The sequence below is a fragment of the Rhinatrema bivittatum genome, chromosome 4 (assembly GCF_901001135.1).
Source record: "Rhinatrema bivittatum chromosome 4, aRhiBiv1.1, whole genome shotgun sequence".
Classification (NCBI taxonomy): Eukaryota; Metazoa; Chordata; class Amphibia; order Gymnophiona; family Rhinatrematidae; genus Rhinatrema; species Rhinatrema bivittatum.
In genome coordinates, this window is record NC_042618.1 from 88892968 (window position 1) to 88907434 (window position 14467).

A 14467-nucleotide genomic window follows, 5' to 3' on the forward strand; every position below is an offset into this window, starting at 1 on the left:
TGATCATCCTCATCCATTAATTTATGTCTATCAAAACTTGTATTAATCATGAGTTCTTGATTACTATAGAGTCCTCTTTTATAAGCTCTTCGGACACAATTGATTGGATAACCTGTCTGAATGAAGCTTCTTGAAAGTTGTTTTTATTCTTTCTTTTAATCCAAAATGCTAGAACAATTCCTTCTTCTTCTCAAAAAATTGAGACACTGATAGATTATCTCTGTTGTGCTCGGGGGTGGACCCCTGTCCAGTGGCAATACAGAGACTATCCACAGGGGGCAGAGCACAGAGGGAGACAGAGGCAGTGTAGAGCTTCACCACTGGAAGCCCGAGGTCCCCCCGGGAGGAGTCCGTAGGGACCTGGGCCCCTTGGACTTAGGTGTGCCTCGCAGGGTCTGGAAGAGAAAGAGTCCGACGTGCCCACAGACATTGGGGGAGCGCTATCGGATTCGAGGCTGGAAACAGGTTGAAGGAGAGCGAACCAGTACAGAGATGGTGAGGACAAGGCTAGGGACAGAGCCAGAATCAAGTGAGGCAAGCAAGGTCAAAGTCCAGAAATCAGTCCGAGGAGTGGTCAATGAAGCAAAGGTCAAGATCCAGAGGACAGGCAAGGTCGAAGAGCAGGCTGAGGTCTTTGGCAGGCAGCAGGCAGGCAGGTCAGGAACAAGCTGAGGTCTTTGACAGGCGGCAGGCAGGTCAGGAACAAGCTGAGGTCTTTATCAGAAAGTCAGTCCAGGGTAAGACCAGGGAGACGAACAACGAACACTGGAACAAGCAGGGCAAGGAAGCAGGTACAGGCAGGAACGGAACTGGAACAGAAGGATCCTGGAACGAGACTAGGAACAAGCAAGCAGGAACCACAAGCATGGGCAATCTCAGGAACAAACCGACCCGATTGCCAAGGCAAGGAAGTGAGGCCAGGAACTTCCTTTTAACATGAGTTCAATCATGGGGCACTGCGGAACTAGGCCTTGCCCCGGAACCTACATCAGGGCGACTGGTGCGCGCAGGGGCGTGGCCAGCCGCTGGAATACCGAGGCCCTGTGTGAGGCCTGGCATGCAACCGAGGGCCCGGCGACCGCCACCGCGGGACGCCGGGACCCAGCCGGAACCGCAAGGGCCTCGAGGGAGACAGGATTGGGACCCGCCATGTGACCCCGAAGGTGAGCAGTCCTGTGTGCGGGACGACCACGGGTGGGGCACGTAACAGTCTCTATCAAACGAATATGTGTATTGGAATAATATAAGAAGGTGTTTCTATCTGTTACCTTTCGAAATATTGTTGTTGACAATTCCTTTTTTTCTTCTCAATTTTAAATCCAAGAAAGATATCTCCACTTGATTATATTCCAATGAAAACGTTTTCATAACACGAGTTAATGCATGAGTGAAAAAGTAAAAGTTCTTCTTGACTACCATTACAGATGACAAAAAACATCATCTATAAAACTATGCCCAAATTTAATTCTCTCCTTAAAAGGCGAATAATACACCCAATTCTTCTCACATGTACCGGTAGTCATGAAAAAAATTAACTAGTGTTGGGGGCCGTATTGGCTCCCATTGCTGTTCCTGACACTTGTAAATATAAAGAATCTTCAAACAGGGAAAGAATTTTCTTTCAGTGCCAAAGTTGCCAACTTCATTAAAAAGAATTCTGTTGGTACAGTGAATGGTCGTGTTCTAGTTTCTATCTGTCTGATCTCTAATGCCTCATCCTGTGGTACTGAATAGTGTTAAGTGGAGTGCAACAGGGATTGGTTTTGGGACCGGTTCTGTTCAATATCTTTGTGAGCAACACTGCGGTAGGGATCGAAGGTAAAGTTTGTCTATTTGCGGGTGATAGTAAGATTCGCAACAGAGTGGATATGTCTGAAAGGAGTAGAGAGAATAAAAAGTGACTTAAGAAAGCTTGAAGCGTGATCAAAGATTTGGCACCTGGGATTCAGTGCCAAGAAGTGCAGTCATTCATCTGGGGTGCGATAATCCAAAAGAGCTGTATGTGATGGGAGGTGAAAGACTAATGTGCACGGACTAGGAGAGGGGCTTTGGAGTGATAGTGTCTGGTGATCTGAAGGCAGTGAAGCAATGTGACAAGGTGATAACTAAAGCCAGAAGAATGCTGGGCTGTATAGAGAGAGGAATAACCAGTAAGAAAAAAGAGGTGATAATGCCCTTGTACAGGTCCCTTGGGGGGCCTCACCTAAGCACAGTATTCAGTTCTGGAGACCGTATCTCAAAATGTTTAGAGACAGAGGACATATGCAGTCCAGAGAAGTGTGACTAAAATAATGTGGGGTCTATATCGGAAGACTTTTGAGGAGAGTCTGAAAGATTTAAATATGTATACCCTGGAAGAGAGGAGGTACAGAGGAGACATGTTACAGACCTTCAGATACCTCAAATATTTTAATGATGAACAATCTTCAAGCCTATTCCTTTGGCAAGTAAATACTAGAACTAGGGGTCATGATATAAAACTCCAGGGGAGATGACTCAGAACCAACACCAGGAAATATTTCTTCACAAAGAGGGTGGTGGATGCCTTGAATTCCCTGCTGGAAGAGGTGGTGAAGATGACAATAATAAACAAAATTCAAAAAGGCATGGACTAAACACTCTGGATCCCTAAAGGCTGGAGGTGGAATGAAGAAAAGGGGGGCATGGGGTAAACAAGGAGTGGCAGCTACTACCCCTAAGAGAAGGCAATGGGATTACTACTCTTAACCAATTAACTTTGACGCAACTGCAACAGCGCTCTCTGCTTTGATGGAGGGGAGGAAGGGAATTGGATTCAGACAACAGATGATGCTGGGCCCTGACTTTTACAGTCCAGAGTACTGATACACAGACATTAGGAAGAAGCATAGGACTGCTTTTATGGCCAAGTCCAAAAGCAAAGCATATTCAAACAGCATTGTCTGAATTATCAAGAAGGCTACTCACTTTGTAAAAATGTTCTTAGCAGTAATTTTGTTATGGGTTTGACAATTGCTTGGTTTTGAATGTTAATATTACTACCCTTAAAATAAGGTTGGTGGTAACCTGCATGGAGTAGCAATTACTACCATAAGAAATTTGCTGGGTAGACTGGATGGACCAGATGATCTTTTTCTGCCGTCTTTACTATAATCTTTTCATCTGGACTGGTCTGACTGTATTCAAGAAAAAGAAATTATCAGGTAAGAAGTAATTTCACCTTCTGATATTGCAAGCTTTGTAAATACTTGGTAATGATTAATGAGATCATTATCATGCTATTTAACAGTTTACTATATGTGTATCTGCTAATTTTGGGCCACTTTAGGACCTTATTCAACTGGCACTGTTTAGCACTTTCATACATATGCTATCATTATCTCGACTCTTACACACTGCTTTTCTCAAAGATTCTAGCAGTTACTACATACAGTATAGACAATTATTTTAGCTTCTCATTTTCCATTAGTCTACATAGTGAAATTATCTAATTGAATTCAGTTTAAAGATTTTTTCATAGCGTTAATAAGCCCAGAATGGTAGTTTTATTTTTATTCTTAATAACACTTACCTCAAATTGAACTATGGTATGTCTGAGTAAAACTATATTTTTACAGGAACAGTTATGACAAATACATGTACCGACTGCAAAAGACCACAAAAAGCAAGAAGCTTATGGCTTGGGGCAACATAAAGAAGAAATTGGTAATATTTCATCTTTTTTTTTTCACTTCACTGCAAGTTATAACAACATAGATATGATGTTATATACAGATCACATGGCCCATCTACTTTGCGCGTTTTCTATACCCACTGCAGTACTGTCAACCTTACTTGCTCTGACTTTAACTTCTTTCCCACACCCTAAGGATTCTATGTGTTTGACGTCATGTGTTTTTTAATTCTGCTCCTATTTTTGCCTCACCACCTTCCTTTTGGGGCTCTGGCATCCACCTGCCATCCCTTCTATGAAGAAATGCTTCTTCCATTTCATCCTGCTACATTAATCCCGGTCAGTTAAAACAGGTTATCTCCCCCTACCAGCAGATGAAGGCAGAACCTGCTGAATTCTTCCATGACATCATCACTACTATTTAGAACATAAGAACATAAGAAATTGCCATGCTGGGTCAGACCAAGGGTCCATCAAGCCCAGCATCCTGTTTCCAACAGAGGCCAAAACCAGGCCACAAGAACCTGGCAATTACCCAAACACTAAGAAGATCCCATGCTACTGATGCAATTAATAGCAGTGGCTATTCCCTAAGTAAAATTGATTAATAGCCATTAATGGACTTCTCCTCCAAGAACTTATCCAAACCTTTTTTGAACCCAGCTACACTAACTGCAGTAACCACATCCTCTGGCAACAAATTCCAGAGCTTTATTGTGCGTTGAGTGAAAAAGAATTTTCTCCGATTAGTCTTAAATGTGCTACTTGCTAACTTCATGGAATGCCCCCTAGTCCTTCTATTATTCGAAAGTGAAAATAACCGAGTCACATCTACTCGTTCAAGACCTCTCATGATCTTAAAGACCTCTATCATATCCCCCCTCAGCCGTCTCTTCTCCAAGCTGAACAGCCCTAACCTCTTCAGCCTTTCCTCATAGGGATGCTGTTCCATCCCCTTTATCATTTTGGTTGCCCTTCTCTGTACCTTCTCCATCACAACTATATCTTTTTTGAGATGCGGCGATATAGAGGCATTATGACATTTTCCGTTCTATTAACCATTCCCTTCCTAATAATTCCTAACATTCTATTTGCTTTTTTGACTGCTGCAGCACACTGAGCTGACGATTTTAAAGTATTATCCACTATGATGCCTAGATCTTTTTCCTGGGTGGTAGCTCCTAATATGGAACCTAACATTGTGTAACTACAACAACGGTTATTTTTCCCTATATGCAACACCTTGCACTTGTCCACATTAAATTTCATCTGCCATTTGGATGCCCAATCTTCAAGTCTTGCAAGGTCCTCCTGCAATGTATCACAGGTGGTTCAGCAAAGAGAAATGTAGTATTCTTAACTACATTCTCCCCAATGAATCCCAGAACTTAATTGTGCATTGAGTGAAAACCATTTTCTCTGCACGCAAGCAATCCAGTCCACATCAATGGGTTATGTGGACTGGCTTGCTTGCCAGAAGATGGAGACGGAGAAAACTGACTCGCTGACCTCATCGACATATTGTCTTGCCCTGACATCATCCTGCAATTATTCTTTGTCTTCAGCAGATGGTAAATAATCATTTCCCTAGTGAGGATTGCCTATATTAAAAAAAGGTAAGGAGAAGAAAAAAGGAAGAGGTTGAGCTCCTGAGGTAACATCAGGCCGCTCCCTCCCTCAGTTGAGCGGTTGAACCTTAATGCCTAGCTAGGCTTAGGATTCAAAAATAAAAAGTGTCAGAGGACAAGGGATAGCTCAGCAATATCAGCAATAAAAGCTTTTGCCCTTTTCCCCCATAGCCACCAATTTGATCGTACTATCAGCTGGGGAAGGGCTAAAAGGTAAAAAGAGAGGAGGGAAGGGGTAGACTCTCCTTTTCCTTACCCAGTTGCTTATTTACCTTAGTGCTCACCCCACACACGCACACACCCCTCTCTAGGGAGTTAGTGGAGAGTGGAAGCAGCACAGGTTGGTAGGTAGAGCAGCATTCACTTCTAGGCCCTGCGTTGTAGGACCTGTCGGTTGGCTGCGTAGGTGGCTAAGCCACAGTGAAACACGCTTAGGCCGTGGCAGGTAGTTTTTTCCCTCGAATGAGTATGCATAATGCAGCTGTGGTGTAGAATTGGTGTGCACGTATGCGTGTGAGTATGCACGCAAGCCCGCAGCCTAAATTTACGCGCCTAATTGCACAGGTATGTCCAAACAAGCATCAGTGTGCGTATAGGAAACCATGTGGAAGGAGAGTGGCCTTTTGGTGACGGATAATGATGCTGGGGACTAAAAAGTCTAACCACCTTACTCTTTATACAGCTTGCCATATAAGGGCAATCCAGCTACTGCTCTCACTTTGCCTATGCCAGCGCTGTCTGTAGGCTCAAGGCGATTTACCTCCCAAGACTTTTGCACTGTTGGGGCATCCCCCTTACCGATGGAAGACTCAGTGGAGAGGGTAAAGGAGGTGATATAATGGACAGTTCCCCCCCACCCTGCTTCTAATGGGAAGTACATCCTCGGGTGAGGGTTCAGAAAGGGCCATGTTCAGTCCTATGGGTCCTGGTATGGATTCATCCTCTTTATCCTGGGTGAAGTTTAACCAAGGGTTACAAGCTTTCTGAAAGAAGAGGATAAGTCCTAGGTCTTCCTACTTGGTTTCCAAGTCAAGCAAGTGCCATAGAGAGACTGTCCCTGGTGAGGTAGATGAGGAGGAGGAACAAGACCATCAGATGATTCCAGTGGTGACTCGGATTCCACTCCTCTGGAAGAAGGGGAAATTCCACCTGACTTGGAGCCACATAGGACTCTACACTGCTTCGTTCACAAAGATAGGTTGCTAGGTTTTTTTGACTCAGACCTTGAAAACGCTCAGAATAGACTGAGGTGATGCTACGGGATAACAAAAAGTGTCCTGTTTCTTTCCCCTCCTAGAACCAGTGCAAGAGATATTGACCTGGAGTGGAACACTCCAGAAGCGAGTTTTAAAGGTGGGTATTCCTTGGCGGACCTGTACCCCCTGGATCCAAAGGCAAGGAAGCAGTTGCAATTCCTGAAGAAGTGAACGACCATCCCATTGCTTCAAATGTCTTCTGAAGGATGCACAGGACAGAAGGATTGAAACCATCCTCAAGCAGACATTTGAAGCAATGGCATTGAATTTAAAAATAGCTTCTTGCTACTGATGGTGGCCCAACCGGGTTTGAATCTCTCTCACGAGTCTCAAGACATTGTAGCTGATAGCAGGCCAGCGATGGAACTAGGAGCCCCATTTTTAGCTAATACAGGCTGTGATTTGGTACGTACAGCCGCTAGAGGTGTAGCTTCCATGATAGTGACTGCGGAACTGGTCAGCAGATAAGATTTCTAAATCGAATTTAACAAAGTTACCCTTTAAGGGAATGAGTTGGAGAAGATGGTGAATCGATGGTGTGAATCCAAGATTCCGTATTTGCCAGAGGACAAGAATGCAGAGGTGCGTTCTTTTGGAGTGAAAGGCCACTCCAGGGACTCCCGTCGTTTTTGAACTGGAATAGTGCAGGTAAGGATTGGAGCTTGAACTGGAACAGAATGCAGGTAAGGACTGGATCTTAAACTAGAACAGAATGTAAATGCAATGCAGGACTGGATCCAGGTACAGATACAGGAGAAGGACTGGGGCTGTACACAGACAGAGACAGGGCAAAGGCAGGACTGGACAGGGACAGAGGACAGAGGACACAGAACAAGAAACACTGAACACAGAGTCCCGAAGGCACAGTTAGCAGGGAAGGCCTAGATAGGCTGTGGAGCAGGGTAAGCCCTAGATAAGTCACAGAGCAAAGAAAGGGGCAAGAAGGCCCTTAGGCCAGAAGGCAAGTCAAAGAGCGAGAAGACCCAGAGGTCACAACACTGAACCAGGTGCCAGTTGCTGAAGGGAATGACACTAAAGTGGTCCTTCTCTTCTGTAAGGAATTATAGCTCTTGATTCCTCATATTCTTGAAGAGTTGGGGATTAAGGTTCCCCAAGAGGAGTCTGATCAAGAAGGGGTGGTCCCAGTCATGGATGGCCTGAGGAGCCCAGTGAAAGCCTTCCCTTTTCACAAATCAGTGAAAAAGCTGATGGTCAGGGAGTAGGACACTCCAGAGACAGGCCTGAAGGTAGGCCGGGCAATGGCAAAATTGTATCCATTGCCTGAGGACATGCTTGAGCTTTTGGTGCTCCCAAAGGTGGACACAACAATATCTGTGGTCACTAAGAAGACCACCATTCCTGTGGATGGTTCAGCAGCACTGAAGGATATGCAGGTGTTGCGACCGTCGCTGCCCGATGATTCCACTACGCCCACCTTACCTCTTTGGCGACTCCCTCTTTGCTTGATGGAAGTTTGGCTGCTGTGGCGTCATCTTGCCGACTTCCTCTGGCGTTCCCGGACCGGCTAGACACTGCAATCTGCCATGTTTCCCAGAAGCCTAAGGGCGCTCGCGTGGCGCAGCCCCAACTCAAGTACCAGCAGTGGGGCGAACCTCAGGGGCGTCCCCCTGAGATGACGTCATCCTCACCGGATACTTAAGGTCTCTGAATTCGCTATCTAATCGAGTTAGCAAAAGAAAGGTTTGCCTAGCTTCCTCCAGGTATCGCTGCGGATGGGATTCGCTCTCTGCATACCTTGCTACTCTGCCTCCTCGGACTTTACCAGAGGTACCCGTTCCTCGGTGGCCTCGCTCTCTCTCTTGTTTTTCAGGTCGCAGTCTGGAACCGGTACTCGCTCCTCGAGAGCCCACGTTCCCGGACTCGCTACTGAATACCACTTCTGCCAGGAAGTCTTCGCTGCCTACAACACCATTGAGTTACCATCTCTCTCTCAGAGCGTTCCCTGGAACCAGGTACTCGCTCCTCGAGGGCCTAATTCATTTCCAGCTTCTGGGCTGCTTCTAAGAGACTATTGTGTGAGTGTTACCATCAAGGTTCTGTTCCTGAAGTCTGCATACCCTGCCTACTCACTATATTCAGTTTCTCTACAGCTCAGTTATCCAGGATCGCTGTTCCAGTATCTGAGGGACTACAGCCCAGCCGGGCACTTTCAGCTCACTACTGCCACCTCTGGTGGTTCAGTATACTGTTTAATAAAAGAACTAGTGTATGTCTGTCTCCAAACTCTGAGCCTGATCGGTGGTCTCTCTCGGGATCTTCCCCCGGGGGCGTGGTCATCTGCCACCGGCCCAAGGATCCACCCACAACTATCTCAAACACTAACAGATTGCTAACTCCATGGATCTGGCACAACTCAATGCCTTGCTGGCCCTGCGCATTGTGGAGCAGCAAAGAGAAACTTACTTCAGCGTTTCATCAGCTACACACACAGAAGGTTCAAGGCACAGCTTCCAACCATGAAGGTCAGTTACAGGAGGTAACTTTAAAGACTGCTGTACCACTTGCAGCTCCAATCCGCTTTTCCGGAGAAATCCAGAAGACCCGGGGCTTCTTAAACCAGTGCTGCATACATTTTGTCTTACAGCCATCTTTATTTCCTATGGTTCTCTCCAAGACTACCTACATCCTTTCCTACTTGGATGGTAGAGCCTTGTCTTGGGCATCTACCTTGTGAGAATGCAAGGACCCCATTTTGCAGGACATAGAAGGATTTACTTGTTTAAATCTGTTTTCGATGACCCTGCTCAAACTTCTGTAGCCGGTTCTGCTTTGGTTGAATTGAAGCAAGGCAACAGATCATTGGCTGAATTTGCCATAGAGTTCAAAACTCTTGCGGCGGAACTCCGCTGGGACCCCAAATGTCTCAAGACTCTCTTTTGCAGAGGCTTGGATACCCGTTTAAAGGACGAGCTGGCTGCTCGCGAAACACCTGACTCGCTGGACTAATTAGTAGCCTTGGCCACTCGGATTGATCACCGGCTCCGGGACAAGGTGAAGGAACTCTGGCCTAAGGTGTTACCAGGGTTGAAACAGGCTAGTGCTATATCTGCACCTCGGATGGTTCCAGTAATCCCTGCTGCTGATAAAGATGAACCAATGCAACTTGGTCATGGACATTTGACTTCCAAAGAGAGAAGACTTCGGAAAAAGCGCTGCCTTTGCATGTACTGTGGTCAGCCCAGCCATGATGTCTCTACATGCGCCATTCGTCCGGACAACGGACGGCCTAAGTCCTGCAGGAGGACAGTTCTTAGGCCATACTGCGCCCTCTCCTCCACTCTCTCTCCCAGTTTCCTTGACCTACGGACTGGTCACGGTTCAGACTCCTGCCCTGGTGGATTCAGGGGCAGGAGGCAACTTCATTCTCAGACGTTTAGTGGAATACTTGAGGATCCCCCTCATCAAATTGAAAGATCCACTACTGACTTGCTAAACCGTTCCAGTTACTCTCCGCACCGGAGCTCTCCATACGGAACTGCTCTCCTTCTTTGTACTGGAAAAGGCTATACACTCTATTGTCCTGGAGTTACCCTGGCTGCAAGTGCACCAACCCCAATTTGACTGGGCTTCCCTGGATCTCTCCCGCTTGGGCCCAGAATGTCATGGGAAGTGCCTTAAGGAGATCTCATCTATTATATGCATGCCTATGAATCCAGCGATGCCAGGACTGCTGCCCCAATACGCATCCTTCGGGGATGTATTCTCCAAAGAAACGGCTGATAATCTTCCTCCACATAGGCCCTATGACTGTGCCATAAGACTGAAGCCCAACACTGAGCCACCAAAGGATAGGGTGTACCCTCTCTCAGCTCATGAGAATAAAGCAATGTCGGAATACATTGAAGAAAATCTCCAGAAGGGCTTTATCCGACCATCAAAGTCGCCAGCCGGTGCAGGCTTTTTCTTTGTGGGGAAGAAGGACAATACCATACGTCCATGTATCGATTACCGAGGTCTAAATGAAATAACGATCAAAGACCGTTACCCCTTGCCGTTAATCTCGGAGCTGTTTGACCGACTGCAAGGGGCCAAGATATTTTCAAAGCTTGACCTGAAGGGGGCCTACAACCTCATTCGCATTCGGAGCGGCGATGAATGGAAAACGGCCTTCAACACGCGAGACGGTCACCTCGAGTATCTAGTAATGCCGTTCGGGTTGTGCAATGCACCCGCCATTTTCCAAAATATGATGAATGACATCTTGCGGGATCTGCTGTACAAGAACATTGTGGTCTACCTGGACGATATTTTAATCTTCTCCCAGGATTTGTACACCCGCATTGCAGACGTCAAGCAAGTACTCCACCTTCTCCGCGAACACCGGCTGTACGCCAAACTCTCTAAGTGTGAATTTCACAAAGACTCAGTGCCTTTTCTAGGCTACATAGTGTCAAAGGAAGGCTTCCAAATGGACCCTCACAAACTTGAAAGTATCAAGAAGTTGTCCCAACCTACCAGCCTAAAGGCTTTAAGGAGATTCCTGGGGTTCACCAATTACTATCGAAGCTTTATAAAGAACTACTCTTCTTTAATCGTACCTTTGACTGCGATGACCCGCAAGGGTGCCAACGATTCAAAATGGTCAGTGGAGGCCATTTCCGCGTTCGTGAAATTGAAGACTGCCTTCTCCACAGAACCGTGCTTGCGGCATCCAGACTCCAATAAGCCCTTCATAGTAGAAGTTGACGTGTCGGATGTGAGGGTAGGGGCTATGTTAAGCCAACCTGGAGGTTCTAAAGCCTTATGTCCCTGTTCGTTCTTCTCACGAAGATTTTCTCCAGCGGAGAAAAACTATGGGATAGGCGATAAAGAACTCTTGGCAATAAAGCTCGCATTCGAAGAATGGCGGCCTTGGCTCGAAGGCGCTCAACATCAAATAACCGTATTCATGGATCACAAAAACCTAGAGTACCTCCGCCATTCACAATGTCTGAATTACAGACAGGCCAGATGGTCCTTATTCTTTAATCATTTCGATTTTTTATCAGCATGCACTTTTGCTTCTAGGTACTGTCTAAACATCCTTCAGATTGCTAATAAACCGAAAAAGAAAATTTGCTTACCATAAATGGTGTTTTTCCATAGATAGCAGGATGAATTAGCCATGGAAATACCCTCCCACCTCCCTGGAGAGTCGACTACCTAGCTAGATTTAGCTTGGATACTGACTGAAGAGGTTTGCCAGGAACATCCACATGGGAATTCCTATACATGCTCATTAGAGTTCAAAGCTCCATTAGCTAGAAGAGATGACTACATTCTGTGCCACCAGATGACGTCACCCAGATCCAGGGACGGATTGGCCTGTCGGGGGATCGGGCATGCTAGTCACGTGGTCTGCCGAGCGTGGCCGTGACAGAGCCGCGCTCAGTAGACCATGTGGTATCTCCTGGGCTGGCCTGGGCAGCGAATCCCCGGGCCGGTCTTCATTGGAAATCCGCCGCTGCCCTAATCATGGTTAATTAATCCTGCTATCTATAGAAAACACCATTTATGGTAAGCAAACTTGCTTTATCAACATATTATGGCTAATTCATACTAGTGTCCACAGAGAATTCCTTTTACAGGTAAGAAAATGTGCTTTTGGTCAGGAAGAAAGGCTAATGGTCAGAGTATTGGACTGCAAGTCAGGATAAATTGTGGGATCAAAGTTCAGGTGTGTTGACTATCATGGACTCTGAGATATTGTTCAAATGAATGTTACTGTACGTTCTAACCTAACTTGAATACAAAGCTTTAATGTATTGCCAGGTCATCCACTATAGTGTTGGCTGCAGTTATTATGCATCCTGATTAGATAAAAATCTATATAGAATACTATTGTATCAAATATGATTTAGACAGTGAAACCAAAGTTACTTCTTTCCAAATTTTCTATACTCCTTTATGAATTTCTCAAAGTTTTAAGGTTTACCAAATAAGATCATTGAAATTCCAAATATAAAATTGTACAATACTCCTTGACAGCCTCATAAGATCACTCTGTCATTAAGAGGACAATTTTCAAAGTATGCTTACTTGGGTAAGTTATTTAATAGAAATCTGACAATAGACCTCTCTCATTGCTGTTAAAAGTATGTGCACTGTACAACAACACAAGCACTTTTAGTGACATTGAAAGGATGTGGTCCCAGAAGTGTGTTTAGATTGAGGGAGGAAAGTAATGCACATAGATTGTATTTTCAGAACTATACTTGTTTTCATTTTAAAAAGTAACTATAGAAGTAGCAGGTGTAAATGTCCGAAGTTTCAAAACAAAAGTACATGCTTTGAAAACTGATACAAAGAACACAAGTTAAATGTACTCACAGACTTTGTCATCATGCGGGCAGGCTGAAAATTGTACCTTAAATATTTAATAATATTTCTTCATTTATTAATCTCTCATTTCTGTGGAATGGATGTAATCCACATGCCTGTTGTTTCTGCCTTTCAAATATATAATTCTCTAGTGCATCGATTGCTGAAATATTTCTTTATGTTCAGCTCTCAAATGCCGAAAACATGAGCATTTTGAGAATTTATGGGCTGGCTCTCCTAATCTCCATCATGAAATTGGCATAGCCAGCCTACAAGTTATTAAAATGAATGTAGTTTGTATGTTTTGATATGTAATATAGTTTGTTTGTTTTGTTTCTAGAATAAAATAGATTTTGCCACACCAAAATCAAGAAGAACTGCTTTGGATGAACGTGAGTTGCCTTGTTCTGTCTTAATGTTTTCTGATTTTTAGTTTTTCTTGTGGTTGGACCCATATAGATACAGATATACTGGGGCAGATTTTTAAAAAGTACGCGAGCGCGTACTTTTGTTTGCGCACCCGGCGGAAACAAGTATGCCGGATTTTAATAGATACGCGCGTATCTTTTAAAATCCGGGATCGGCGCGTGCAAGGCTGCGCAAAATCGGCAGCCTGCGCGTGCCGAGCTGCGCAGCCTGCCTCGGAGGGAACTTTCTTTCCGGTGCCCCCCCCCACCTTCCCTTTCCTTCCCCTAACTAACCCGCCCCCCAACCCTAACTAATTCTCCCCCCCCTACCTTTATTGCAAAAGTTACGCAGGCCAGCTGCCGGCATGCCATGTTCTGGTCCGGAGGCCACGGCCACGCCGCTGAGCCGGAACCGTGGCCCCGCCCCCGATGACTCGCCGGCCGCAACACGCCCCCGACATGCCCCCCCAGGAAAGCCCCGGGACTTACGCGCATCCCGGGGCTTTGCGCTCGCCGGCAGCCTGTGCAACATAGGCTCAGTGCGCGCAGGGGGAGCTTGGGGCAGGTTTTCGAGGGGCATGCGCGTATCTTATGTGCGTACCCCTTTGAAAATCTGCCCCACTATAGATAAATAGATATCTAATTTAGGGCCTGCCTTCCTAATTTTGCTCAGGGTGAGATAAAACACAAATAACATGAAATTACAAAATATATCACTTAAACATCATTAAAAATTAAAATCCAAAAATAATACTAAAAAAATGCAAGCCTAAAATGCAAACCTAAAAATAGAAATAAAAAAAACTAAAATGGAAAGCAGTAGCACAAATAGCCAATCACTGAAAGCCTGTAATATAAGCAGATCATTTTTTGTCTAAATGATAATCACCCAGAATAGAGTGCGAAAAGTAAGGGACTATTCTCAAAACAGCTTGTTGATAAATCCCAGTTAGTCCCAGTTAGCATCTTGAAATAATCTTAAAAACCTAGTGGAATTATAAAAGGGCATTTAGTCCTTTAAGGGACCTGCTTCTCTTGAAGCCTTAAAGGCCAATGTCGCTATTTTAAATTGAGCTCTAAAACACACTAGTAATCAGTGTAGTTTTTCAATATGAGACTAACATGATCCTGCAATTTGGAATTTTCAGGTACACAGGCAGCAGCATTATGTATTAATTTCAGTCAATCTCTGAGGACAAGCAG

The 14467-nt window shown here is 45.2% G+C and overlaps 1 protein-coding gene across 4 annotated transcripts in view; it reads left to right on the forward strand.

Annotated features, from left to right (window-relative positions):
• The window catches only part of MIS18BP1 (MIS18 binding protein 1), a 308295-nt gene that overhangs the window by 267370 nt on the left and 26458 nt on the right, over positions 1-14467 (forward strand). For 3 of the 4 annotated variants that reach the window (XM_029598455.1, XM_029598456.1, XM_029598459.1), the window contains 2 exons: positions 3597-3684; positions 13198-13249. In XM_029598455.1, the coding sequence (XP_029454315.1) occupies positions 3597-3684; positions 13198-13249 (140 nt within the window). The remainder of the gene's footprint in view (positions 1-3596; positions 3685-13197; positions 13250-14467) is intronic. The other variant, XM_029598457.1, reaches the window with a different exon arrangement.